We start from the raw sequence: 13017 nt of genomic DNA, 5'->3' as shown, positions 1-13017 counted from the left end.
CATTCCACTTTTATTTTATTATTTTTAAACAATATATATATATATATATATATATATATATATATATATATATATTTATTTTTTTATTTTTTAATATATATATATATATATATATATATATTAAATCAAACTAACTGACTATTTCATTTATATTTAAAATGATATATAGATGTGTTTTGTCCTATATCTCAAGAATCAGTGTATTAATCTTAGCGCTGTTGATGATATAAACATCTAAAGCTAGACGTGAGCAAACAAATTTCCCTAATGTTTATGAGCACAGTACTCACTAAGGAATGTTGTCTCCATAGTTATTGATGTTTACAGCTGCAGTAATACCACATATGATGAGTGGGACACCGCCAGCTATCAAATAAAACCTGCCAAGAGAAACAGAGATAAAGAAAAGAAGATAACATAATAACTTATCAATTTAAGAAAAAAAAAATTCAAAATGAGGGACAGCCTATCTTTCGTTTACTGTTCTGTTTTCAAAGCGTCATGCACATAAAATAATACACTTATAAAAGAGCTAAAAATTCAAAAATATATATATATAAGTGTAAGACTGTCGAAGCACGAAGACCTGGGTTCAAATCCCAGGTGATTTTGTAACTTAACTTAACTTAACTTAACTTAACTTAACTTAACTTAACTTGACTTAACTTAAAGGGATAGGTCACACAAAAATACAATTCTGTCATCATTTACTCAACCTCAATTTGTTCCAAACCTGTATGAATTTCTTTCTTCTGCTGAACACAAAAGAAGATATTTTAAAGAATGTCTGTAACCAAACAGTTTATGGTCCTTATATACTTCCATAGTATTTTTTGAAAGTCAATGGTGCCCATCAACTGTCTGGTTACCCACATTCTTCAAAATATCTTCGTTTGTGTTCAGCAGAAGAAAATAATTCTGTTACATTTTATTTTAAGGTGACGTAGTTCAATTGTATTTACTCAAATAAGCACTGAGTAATATTAATTAACTACGTGTACTTACTATAGAGTTATGGTTAGGGTTTGGTTTAGGGTTAGTTACTTGTAATTATACATAATTTACTGTTATTACTATAGTAAGTACCATTAGTAATGTTTAACTACATACAGGTTTGGAAGACTTTGAGGGTGAATAAATGATGACAGAGTTTTCATTTTTGGGTGAACTATCCCTTTAATAATCAGATACAAAAAGTTGCTAAAAAATTTAAATGGACATACAGTAACACTGCTGTCTGTTATATTTGATACAGATGTTCCCTTTGCTCGCCATAAAATAAATTTGTGTGGTCTATTCATTAGGTTAGTTCTGGGACACTGTCTGTCACTGAAGAGCATAGTCTGGGCTCCAGACAGTGAAGGAGGGAGAGGAAAAATAACAAGATTTGTCCCAGGAGGCAGGCGTGGGATCTGACCAGACCTCCCTAGGGGATGTGGAGGGCATGGAGGTCTGGGGTAAAAACAGAGAACACAGACTAGAGAGAATGAATATATTTGCATGCATATCTTTGAGGACATGTGAACGTTAGTCTTAACTAGTCCTACCGCTCATTTGATTTACAACTCTGTCCACTTTAATCTTTTCCCATTCCCCCCATTTGTGCTCTCTTTCTTCTGTCTGACTCTCCATAACAGCAGATGGGAATCAGCTTTTATCTGGACAATGATGGTCTTTGATTAGGCAGTTTTTTTTACATCATGGTGGTCCATTTAGTTGCTCTCAAAAGCCCATTTTCCTCCTGTACATGCTTATCAATAGTTTCCTCTCAGGAAGTGCTCATTCAATATGACGTTTGCACATAAAACTGCCAATGTTTTATGACCAATTTGAGATATGACAATTATTCTGAATACTGCAAGAGCTCCGATGGAACCCATACATTTCCTTTGATGATGATGATAGGAAGGAACTTTTAATGTTATCTTCTTATTTTATGTTCATACTGGTACAACAGCAGTTATTCAAGAGGCTTTCGAACAGTAATTGTTTCTTAGGAAGAACATTGAATGTAAAAGAGATATTTGTGAAAATTAGCAGTGAAATGGGCCTGAGGCCAGATTATAGAGAAAAAAAACAGAAATCTGTGAGTTTGAGTGTGCTTTGTAAAACATAACTCATGGAAAACAAGCCTTTTATTCATTGAATTCTCCCAACCCTCCATGATGACTTCACTGACCTGAGCATGGGTCGCTGGGTTGGTTGTACAGCAGTCTCGCCTTCTACTTGTTGTGGAGTCCTTAATAAAGCTTCTTTATATATTACCCTGGCGCTAACACCGATCCATAACAAAGTGGACAGAGAAGAGTAGTGAAGAACAATCCCCACCTGACACAAACATACACATACATGAGTAACACAAGTAAAGAAACAAGATGTTAGCGCATAGAAAAAATAAACATTTTTGAGATCATATATTACTAAGGCCGTGACACACTTAAGGCTGTGCTTGAACACACCACAACGACTACAGTCAACTGTCAACTAGCATGTACGTTCTGCGCCTGGTGTAAGGAAATAACCGTCTATATCAGCAGGTACCAAAAGTCCATATTTGTCATTCAAAAAGTGGAACTGTAACTAGGACTGCAGATATACCATTACCATTTTGAATATCAATAATGCTGATCAGTTTCTTCATTCTAGGCGACTCAAGCTGTTATGAAAATATTCGTGCATTGGAAGGTAGGGTAAGTTGTCTGTGCCGTCTTGACTTCTTTGTTCCCTTTCATCACTTTCACTTTTATTCTGGTTCGCTAAACAGCCAATCAGAGCTCTCTCTCTCACCGATTCAACATGCCCAATCAGCCAGAATACCCCCGATGATGTCCAACTAGAGCAGACGGTGTGGAACACGCCACAAAAACTGGGCAGACCAACGCTCAATGACAGCCTTGCGGCTTGGTGTGTCAGGGCCTTTAGAAGAAAAGGTTCTATATATATATAGAACCTTAAAGGGTTCTACCAGGCGCTTCATATATAGAACATTTTAGGGGTTCCCATCATGGGATAATTTTATTGATTTAGTTTTAATTCATTCTGTTTTAATTAATTTTTAACGTTAAGCTTTTGAACTTAATTTATCACAATTTTAATTTTTTACATAACCTGTTAAACATGAAAGCATTATGCAATCTTTTAAGAAATTTCTTCTCATTTAGGGTCAAAAACCCTAAACTTCTACATAGAAACCCCTTTTTTTCAAAGAGTGTACAATGCCACATAAAAGCTAATCATTTGTTTTTGAATGTTTAGGTTCCTTTTTACTGTATATAATGCTTAATATTTTAAAGAACATTTATCTTTACTGTTTTGTGCGTTTTTGCACTGTAAAACTGGAAATCACTCGCACTGAATCTCGTCAATATCACCTCGATCTCTTGTTCGTCGGTTGCATTTGTGACTCAAAAGCCTGTTCACTTCTTATGTGTTTGTAAAGTGACCTTGAAAAAGCTGTAGGAAAAAATCGCATAATAGAATAAAACATTATTATGTAAGAGAAATGGAAACTTACTGCCTGGCATACAATAGGGTAGCCGGTCAGAGTGATGCCTCCAGCAAATACTGCAGACGTCATTGCGATGTGGAAACTAGTATTCAGGAGGGTGTGCCAACTCTTCCTTGTGATTCTGATAGAGCTGATGGCAAAAAAAGCATCTGTTGAACAGGTTTGACTATTCCAGTAATAACAAATCAGATGGCAAGTCTTTTTCTTTTAGTTTTTGTATGTGTTCATTTTTAACAAGGTGAGAGAAATACCTGTGATGCAGTATATAGGTGATGATGATGGTGAAGAGACACAGGAGTAGCACTGCAGTGCACGTGTAGATCACTGGATGGAGCACTTCCACTGGAACTGAAGGTGAAACTGGGAAATCTGGCATCTCCTGAAATATTGACCAATATTGGTAGTGGTAAATATTGAGGAAATGGTGAGAATATTTTGAAACATTCAACCCTTTAACTTTATTGCGGATCTTCACCTCAAGGACTCAAAAAAGTGTAAGAAAATCTATCTATCTATCTATCTATCTATCTATCTATCTATCTATCTATCTATCTATCTATCTATCTGTCTGTCTGTCTGTCTGTCCGTCCGTCCGTCCGTCCATCCATCCGTCTGTCTATCTCTCTCTCTCTCTATCTGTCTGTCAGTCTGTCTGTCAATCTATCTATCTCTCTATCTGTCTGTCTATCTATCTAGTGATTTATAGGGATACAATTCATAATTATAGCCATTTAAATACAGCATTTTTTTCTGTAACAATTTATTTTACAGTGTCAACAGTGTTTATACATGTAGATGTAGTTACTAATAACTATAAAGTATGCATAATTACATGCAACTAACTGTAAACCAAACCCTAATACAAAACCTAACCCTAAAGTAATATAACTAATTAATATAACTCATACTTAAATGTATAATTACACTATAAAATGGTAAAAAAAAAAAAAATCTGAGAAGTTGCTCTAATGTCAGTACTGTGAATCATGGGTTCTTCAGTGCCAAGTATAATCAAATAGTATCCAGTTTTCTCAATAAAACCAAATAGGACCTTGCTGAACTTTAAAATCCTTTGACGCATGTCAGGATGAAGAAATGTAGGTTGCACATTTTTACAGTACGTGCACTTATGGGTACTTACAGTGTGCTTCCCTAAGAAAGTACTGAGTAATGTAAGGTAACCACATGCGTTAAGGTTACAGTAGGTTTAGGGGTATCAGGGTTAGTATCTAGTTATTACCCAGTTATTGCAAATACTATAATAAGTACAGTGAATATACATATGGGAACAGGACTGTAAAATAGTGCTATCGAAATGTAGTGTAAAGTATCAGTTTGTAATGGGAGATCTGTCCTTCCTAAGTAAAGAATTGTCTATATCTCTCTACTAAGGGTGGGCAAGTTAGAGGAGCTCATTAGCTTTATAAGACTTTCTACAACAGGGCTATTAATCAATAAGCTGACATACTTTGCACTTGGTTACTATTTACACAACCGAGTAATAATAAAGTTGACATATTTCAGATTTTTCATTTCATTGTAATGGTGTCTGTTTCAAAAACCTAGCTGCCTCGCTGTCTAGTTCCTGCATTTCTAGGCAACATCAAAACTGTCATCAAACCACATAGTTGAGTGATTTAAAATGTTCTACATAAAAAGCAACCTAATGTATCACTCATTCAGTGCTTTGAATAGAAGACTGAGTTGAGTTTGGTGTTAGCATATTATATAAAAATATATGGAAAACACAAATTTTGGGTAATATAATCAATTTTTAATTTTATTGAACAATTTTAATGATACTTTTCAGTACTGAATGAAATATTAAAATATCAAGTGTAAAATGGGCCCTTTTCATATTTCCATAGTTCTCAGAAGCAAAGGCCATCATAGTTGGGTAAACTTCTATAGTGGTGAATGGGAGATGACAGGAAATCAAATTTTTGTATATTTTTTGCTCCAATGGCAAAAGAAAAAAATACATAGAGAGATTGATTACAGCAGGAAGAAGAGATTTACCCCTTGAGGCAGTGTTAATTCGCCTTTTTTATTTCTCTGTAATTTACTGCCAAGATAAGATATCGCAAAGCGTTATAAATTTATATACAATTTCTAAAATTTTAAATATAACAAACTTTACTAGATTTGCGATGTTGATAACTGTGGAAACGCGTCATCACATTCTGTGAAAAGGGTCCACTGTCATGTATATTGCTTTATTGGACATCTTTTTTTTTATTGGACAAAAAATTATTTTTACAGAACTGCATTCTGAAATGCATTCTGGGATCCTCCATGAATGATATGAGATCATGGCCCAAAACAAGGTATCTTAAGAGGCAGAAAAATGACAATGCCTACTCTTTGGTACAGCCTATGCTACCACATATATACACTATATATTTTATTTGGAACTTATCTATACTAGGAATATCAGTATTTTATAGAGGAGTCACAATTTTACCTGTAGTACAGCAAAATTGCTCAGCACAGAGCAGCGCAGTGTAGAGGTGGACGCATCGCTATGGGCCAGCTGACAGCCATCTAGACTCCAACTCCCATGATGCTCCAGCGCCTGCAAGCTCCAGTGGGCAGCAACAGGGTAATTTCCAGGTGAAGTGTGTCGTAGAGACACAATAATGGGATCGGACTGATTCCACATGCTGCATCCATCTGAAAGGAAGGGAAAGTTGTTTCTGAAAATGAGATGCATGGATTTACTAATTTGAATTGCATATTTTTAAGTCCAAGGATGAATTATATTAGTCTTCTCCCCAAAATGCATGTACTACATCACTATACAACCAAATACTCAGAACATTGTTCAAATTTTATGAATGTTTCGAATCCCTTGACAGTTTGAGGTGAAGGCAACCCACCAAGGCCAACATAGATAACTGGCGTGTTGACGCCACGTCTGCGGGCAAGGTCCGAAGGTCCGGTAAAATTGCTGGTATATGGGAAGAATCTTCCATTGCGGAATGCCACAAACTGCAACTTACAGTCAGGAGGAGCATTCGGTGGAAAAAGAGATGCAGGGAGAGACACTGAAGCAAGAGCCACTGCATTCTAGAAAGAGAGAGAAAAAAATACAATGTGAGGGCAAGGCAGAGATGTTTATTGAAGCAAAAAGGCACTTGAGACATTGAGTTTCAGTCATTTTACCATGGTTAAGTGACTTTTAGATTTATAAAACAGCAGAAGTAGCAATATGATAGACAACAATGATTATGACAATAAACAATTCTTATGCTAAAAAAGCTCCCCCTTGTAAAAAAACACAAACTTAAGATGTGTTTTTTCTAAGTTGCATGTTATTTGCTATTACAATGAACTGAATTTCTATTTATATATGGAATTGAACTTAAGAGGGCTTTTTTTTACCACTTAAGTAGGTTTATATGTAATTTTAATAATTACCCCTAAATGTTTGTAATTGCACATTTGTAATAATGAAGTTGCAATTTAGTATATTGAAAGTATATTAATTGAAATGTAATATGGTTACATGTACAATACAGTGAAATGTATAATCAAGTACTCTACATAGGTTTAGTATGTTAGTCAACAATTACAAATAAGTGTAATTCTGTAAAGCATGACTAAAGATTATTTAAAAAACATAATGATTAAAAATTACCTTTAAAGAACATCTTTTAAGTGTGTTAAGTAACATAGTCATGAACGTTTTCTCTCTTTAATTACACTTAAGTGTCCTTTTATTTCAATAATACTAATGATCTGCAAATACAGATTTGAACGCTACAATACAATTAAGCAACTTCTTTTTCAAAGGTATAATGAGTCCGTCAGCACAAATAGTGCATAAAGTATGTATATTCCACAGGCATACTGGATAAATATACTAGGTCTGCACACAAAACTCAAAATATGCAAACGTGACAAACCTTGAGATGGAAAGCGTTCAGAGAGGTGTTGTGTGTTCCTGTGGTGCAGCGAAATCGCAGTTGCTGCTCAAGGGAAAATTCAATCCCATCATGCACCTGGCTCCCTCCTGCCCCCTCTCGTCTCTGATAGACCGTGCAACTCATGCCAGTAAAATGAGCAGGGCGAATCATGTGAGCCTCCATCACAATGTTACGAGAATTCTAAGAAAGTAGAAATACACTTTGGTGCTCAGGAATCCTTTAGGGATAGTTCACCCAAAAATGAAAAGCCCCATGATTTACTCACCCTCAAGCCATCCTGGTGTATATGACATTCTTCTTTCAGACGTATACAATCAGAGTTATTTAAAAAAAAAAAAATCCTGGCTCTTTCAAGCTTTATAATGGCAGTGAATGGCCGGTTTCTGTATTGAAGTCCATAAAGTGCATCCATCCATGATAAAAATGCTCAACACAGCTCTGCGGGGTTAATAATGGCCTTCTGAAATGAAGCGATGCGTTTGTGTAAGAAAAATATCCAGATTTAAAACTTTATCGACTAAAATAACTAGCTTCCGGCAGACGGCCTAAGCAAGTTGACTTACGGCAAAAGAGTAACACTTGAAGATGGACTTTTACGGACTTTTATGGACTTCAAAACAGAAACCGGCCATTCACTGCCATTATAAAGCTTGGAAGAGCCAGGACATATTTTGTATATAACTCCGATTGTATTCGTCTGAAGAATGCCAAATACATCTAGGGCTTCAGGGTGAGTAAATAATGGGGTCATTTTCATTTTTGGGTGAACTATTATCAATGTTGAAAACATATAGTTTTTGTGGAAACCATGATGCATTTTTTCAGGGTCCTTTGATCAATAGAAATTTCAATTGAAAATAGTAATAATATGAAGCTGACGTACTTTGGAAAGGTCCTGTGCGTGCGAGTGCAGCTGAGGCCAGGCGAGAGTCTCCAGTGTGTGTACGACTGAACTGCAGGCTCTTTCCTCTCTCTGGGCCCGAGCCAGGATCTGGTCATCTACCTGCATCAGGTTACTGCCCATTTCAACCAGCACCTCAGACAGCTGGGACGAAGAAACGCATGTTTATGTAAGGACACAAATGCACGGTGCAATATATACACAACTGAATACCATCTTCTACTAACCTCACGCAGTTCTGTTATATAGTCCTTGAATTTGTGCATCATCTGAGCCACATAAAGAACATCCACCGTGTCAGTGAAACCGGCGGCCTCCAGAGTGTATGATCGCACCTGGTGCGCCAGAGTCACGGCGTTGGAGGAGTTGATGGGCATCTGAGTGAGAAGGACAGAATTAACAAAACAAGTATTGCATTATTTGACAGCAGATAATCATTGTATGGTTATGTCTATTATAGGGGAAACATTCATTCTTAAACCATGCTCTCAATTACTAGGTTTAACACAAACTTATGGAGTTCATGAGCTTGAGAGCTGCTTTTATTAAAGCAAAGGGGCGATAATTCAAATACTGAGCCTTTCTCAAATTCATGCATATTTTTTAGTTAAACTTTTCACTCAACTTATTCTGCTGACAATAGAATTTAAAATAATATACTGTGTATATATATATATATATATATATATATATATATATATATATATATATATCATTCATCAATTATATATGATATCAATTATATTATAAAGTTGTATATATATATAATTGTTGAATTTAGAATAGCTAAACTGAAAATAAATGTTTTTCTTCATTTTCATTTCATAACTGGTGCTTGTAAAAAAACAGAAGAAGAAAAGTGTGATTAATTGTATTTAATGTGCACTTGTACTGTACTTCAAATCTTATAAGTATACACTTTAAAATACTGTACTTGCAGTAAATATAATATTAATTAAATAAAAGGCCACTTATATCTGCTACAGTACATTTCTTAACATACGTAAGTACACTTTTAATAAGTACACTTTACAAAAATGTCAGATTAAAAGTTTTACATTAAAGTCCATTTTAAAGCATCATGTTTAAATAATCTTTTGTCATGCTTTAAAGAAGTCTAAATCTACTTATGTTGCGTCCTACTTAAGTGGTCAAAAAGCACTCTAAAGTTCAACTGATTGTTTTTAATAAAAATTTAAACAATAATGCATTTAAAAAAATTGAAAGCGGTTTGCTTTTAAGTACATTCCTGTAAATTATATTATTTCTGAAATAAATACTCTTTTTTTAAAGTATGCTAAAGTGTACTTTTTTCACAAGGGGACATTTTAATGGATTTACATTTTAGTAATTTGTTCCACATTTGAATAAATATTTATTTTAAAATACAAGACTCTGCACTAACCAGTATGAAGGTATGTAGGACCCGTGTGATGTCATTAGTATAGAGGCACTGAGAGTAGTCTCCCTCCTCCCAGCGTCCAGAGCGGTCACAGTTTCGTGAAGCCTTCTTCTGCTCCACACCGCCCCCTATAGTTAAGGAGGGATAGCGCAGATGCAGACAGTACTGGTAGGAGGTGATGCCAGCTAGAGTTCTAGGCCACCTGAAGCCAAAAAGGGGACGGTTGACATTTTGCCATAAGATAAGTTTTATTTAGCCACAGGTAAAGCTGTAGGACACCTCCCTCACCTGAACTCCCCTCGGTTGTTGGTCACTCTCTGCTCCGGACAGAAGGAGGCGCTGTTCTCCAGCACCACTATCTCCACACTGCGTGAGGTGTTCCCACGGCCCGTGGACACCACACACTCCCACTCACCACTGGCTTCAACGTGGACATTTGACAGGATCAGCTCACTAAAAGATCAACATAATGATCTGCTGTTACTTAAGTGTACTGTATATGAGATTTTGTTTGACTCATGAACTTAATGTAATCCTCTATCCTCTACAGTTAATCGGCATTGACCACTATTGTTGTAATTATTCTTTTTTTCCCATTTTATTCCAATTTCCTTTTTTTAACATATTCTGTTCACTTTATATTCCTTAGAGATCTCTTAGTCTATCCCGTTTCTTTAAGTCACGTCTCTTCGCTTCATGTCTTGTCTCTTCACCTGCAAATTCACCCTTACTGTATTTTCCCTCAATCCCTTTATATTTCAACATCATTTATCCCATTTCGCACAAACATATTAGGCAGCACAACAATGTTTTCAATACTGATAATAATAAGAAATGTTTCTTAAGCATCAAAATCACCATATTCAAATGATTTCTGAAGACCTGAATAATAATGCAGAAAATTCAGCTTTGCATCACAGGAATAATGATATTTAAAAATATGTAAAACACGATTTCATTTTTCTAACTTTAGCTAGTGTGTAATGTTGCTGTTTGAGCATAAACAACATCTGCAAAGTTACAGCGCTCAAAGTTCAAAGCAAAGGAAGATATTTGTTTGAAAAAAAAAAAAAATTCTAAGGACTACAGCAAAGAGCCGGTTTTGGACTACACGACATTCCTCCGGAGTTGCTGATGTCAGCATATCCCATTATTTACATAAACCCCTCCTCCGAGAATATTTAATAAGCAGGGCGAGATCATTTTATATTGCTGTTTTGGAGATGAGTTGTTGCAATGCCGTCGAAACGCTGCTGTTATTTTCATCCGGATTGCAGGTCCGCTTTGTTCAGCCTTCCTAGGGACGAGGGAGTTAGGGTTAAAAAATTTATTTTTAACTCGGTCCCTAATAATTATGACCCAAATCTCGCTTTCTGTGCTGAACATGTTACAGAGGAAAGCTTCCACAATCGTGGCGAGTTCAATGCAGGATTCGTACAACGGCTTGTTCTGAAAGATGGAGCAGTTCCAACTTTAAAAACAGAAGCTTTTGTTTACGGGCCACAACCTGTAAGTATGATTTATTTTTCGTCGATGTGTTTTTCTGTAATAGTTCGTATTGTTAATTGTACGTTGTAGCAAGGAAGTAAACAAATGAAAACGCTGTTTGGCTCTGCTGGTTTGTTTAATGCTCATTCATACTTAACTTATCCGACAAACACCTAACGTTACAAACTTTTTTTTAATCTCAACAGCGAACTTGGAATTAGAGTAAATTATTCTTTGATTAGAGCTTTTATGTTTATCTACATGCTTGTTTATCTACAGGCATGCTAAACATGGTTCTGTGTTTGATTTGGCAGCCGATGTTTAGTGTTCGTTTTGGTTTAATAGTTCTGTCGACAGATATTTGTCTACAATCATTCTAAAAATACAAATGTAACGGTGCCATACAGTCAGAAACGATCACTATCCGCAGTCTTTACTCAAAAAAATCCCTTTGAGGACTGTAGTATAATTTGTTAGAACGATTATATAAAATTCTTGTTTATGAAGCTTATATTTTTGTAATTCTATAATAATTAGTACAATTAAATAACAGCTTACCTAAAAAGTAATGAGAGAACAACAAATAACAAACCATTCTGAAACGTCGTTTAACAGCCGTTCTCGAACAGGTTCTGCTCGATCATCTTCACTAACATTCTCTGGGTCCGATTTGTTTTATTGACGCCATTGTTTATAATACACCAAAGCGGAAACTACCGGTAAAGGTACGGGGCGTGACGTTTCCGGGAGACGTGCACTAGACGGTTAGCGAATCACAACACACTGGGCCAGCTAACCAATCTGAGCCCATTGCGTAGTTTTGAGGGACTGGCTTCACAGAACCAGGAAACCATCAGACCATTTTTACAAGGAGGGACAGAGCAGTGTAGGATAAAGGTAAAATATATGAAAAATAATGCAATTTTTAAAAAACGAAGCATGAACACGTGTTACAGTGCACCCCACAAACACAATCAAGCCTTCGAAAAAATGCGTTTTACCACCCCTTTAAATTGTAAATATATTTTACATTATTACTAAATTTTGTGTACAAGGGTGTGTTCACACTTGTAGTTCGGTTTACAAGGGCTATCTTCACAACCTGATTAGTCACCTTTAATTACGTATATTTCGCGACGGAACTTACCAAACATCCAAAACAAAGCTGTGTTCTGGGCTAAATGCACTTGTTGTATGTGCGTAGCCCACATTTGATGGTATTTGACCAGCTGATAACTCGTGAAGAGCTAATAAAATGCATAAAGGAGTCAAAACAGCGGCAGGAATCCCTCCGTCACACACACAAAGGAAGATCTGCTGCGAGGAGACGCATTCTTTCCTTTTTAGGGTCGAATCTTGTGACATCATGTCCCGTTTTGGGTTTTTTTTCATCATGTCTTTGGTTCGTGCTACATTTGTATTTCATTCGAACCAAACCAGAGTTAGGGTGTATTCACACCGGTCTTGACTGAATACAGTAATCGCACTCGGGTGCAAACCAAACAACCGTACCGAGACCCAGCTGAAGAGGTGGTCTCGGTCCAGTTCCAAACGAACTCTGTTACGGTTCGAATTTCTGTCCAATGAATGGGTGACCTTAGCACACGTGTGGTTTTTTTTACAAATTTTGGTTTACTTGCATAAAGGGCAGTGTGAAAGCGAACAAAAAAAAAATCAACATTGTATTTGGTCTGGACCAAAGCAAGTGAACTATCGGACTTTCCTGGTGTAAATACACCCTTAGGTTAGAAGTGGACCGTGACCCATCTTTTCAGAAGTCTCAGTCTGC

The 13017-nt window shown here is 36.1% G+C and overlaps 1 protein-coding gene across 1 annotated transcript in view; it reads right to left on the bottom strand.

Moving 5' to 3' along the window:
* The window catches only part of adgra2 (adhesion G protein-coupled receptor A2), an 85083-nt gene that overhangs the window by 4733 nt on the left and 67333 nt on the right, over positions 1–13017 (bottom strand). The window contains exons 8-18 of the mRNA XM_077224468.1: positions 10029–10193; positions 9744–9942; positions 8566–8715; positions 8321–8482; positions 7417–7617; positions 6388–6577; positions 5973–6181; positions 3760–3887; positions 3515–3638; positions 2180–2328; positions 291–380 (exon numbers count right to left, since the gene is read on the bottom strand). Of these exons, the coding sequence (XP_077080583.1) occupies positions 291–380; positions 2180–2328; positions 3515–3638; positions 3760–3887; positions 5973–6181; positions 6388–6577; positions 7417–7617; positions 8321–8482; positions 8566–8715; positions 9744–9942; positions 10029–10193 (1767 nt within the window). The remainder of the gene's footprint in view (positions 1–290; positions 381–2179; positions 2329–3514; positions 3639–3759; positions 3888–5972; positions 6182–6387; positions 6578–7416; positions 7618–8320; positions 8483–8565; positions 8716–9743; positions 9943–10028; positions 10194–13017) is intronic.

Source organism: Siphateles boraxobius, unplaced genomic scaffold (assembly GCF_051911475.1).
Source record: "Siphateles boraxobius isolate OS27281-9 unplaced genomic scaffold, OSU_SipBor_1 9, whole genome shotgun sequence".
NCBI lineage: Eukaryota > Metazoa > Chordata > Actinopteri > Cypriniformes > Leuciscidae > Siphateles > Siphateles boraxobius.
This window is presented reverse-complemented; position numbering and strand designations above follow the sequence as displayed.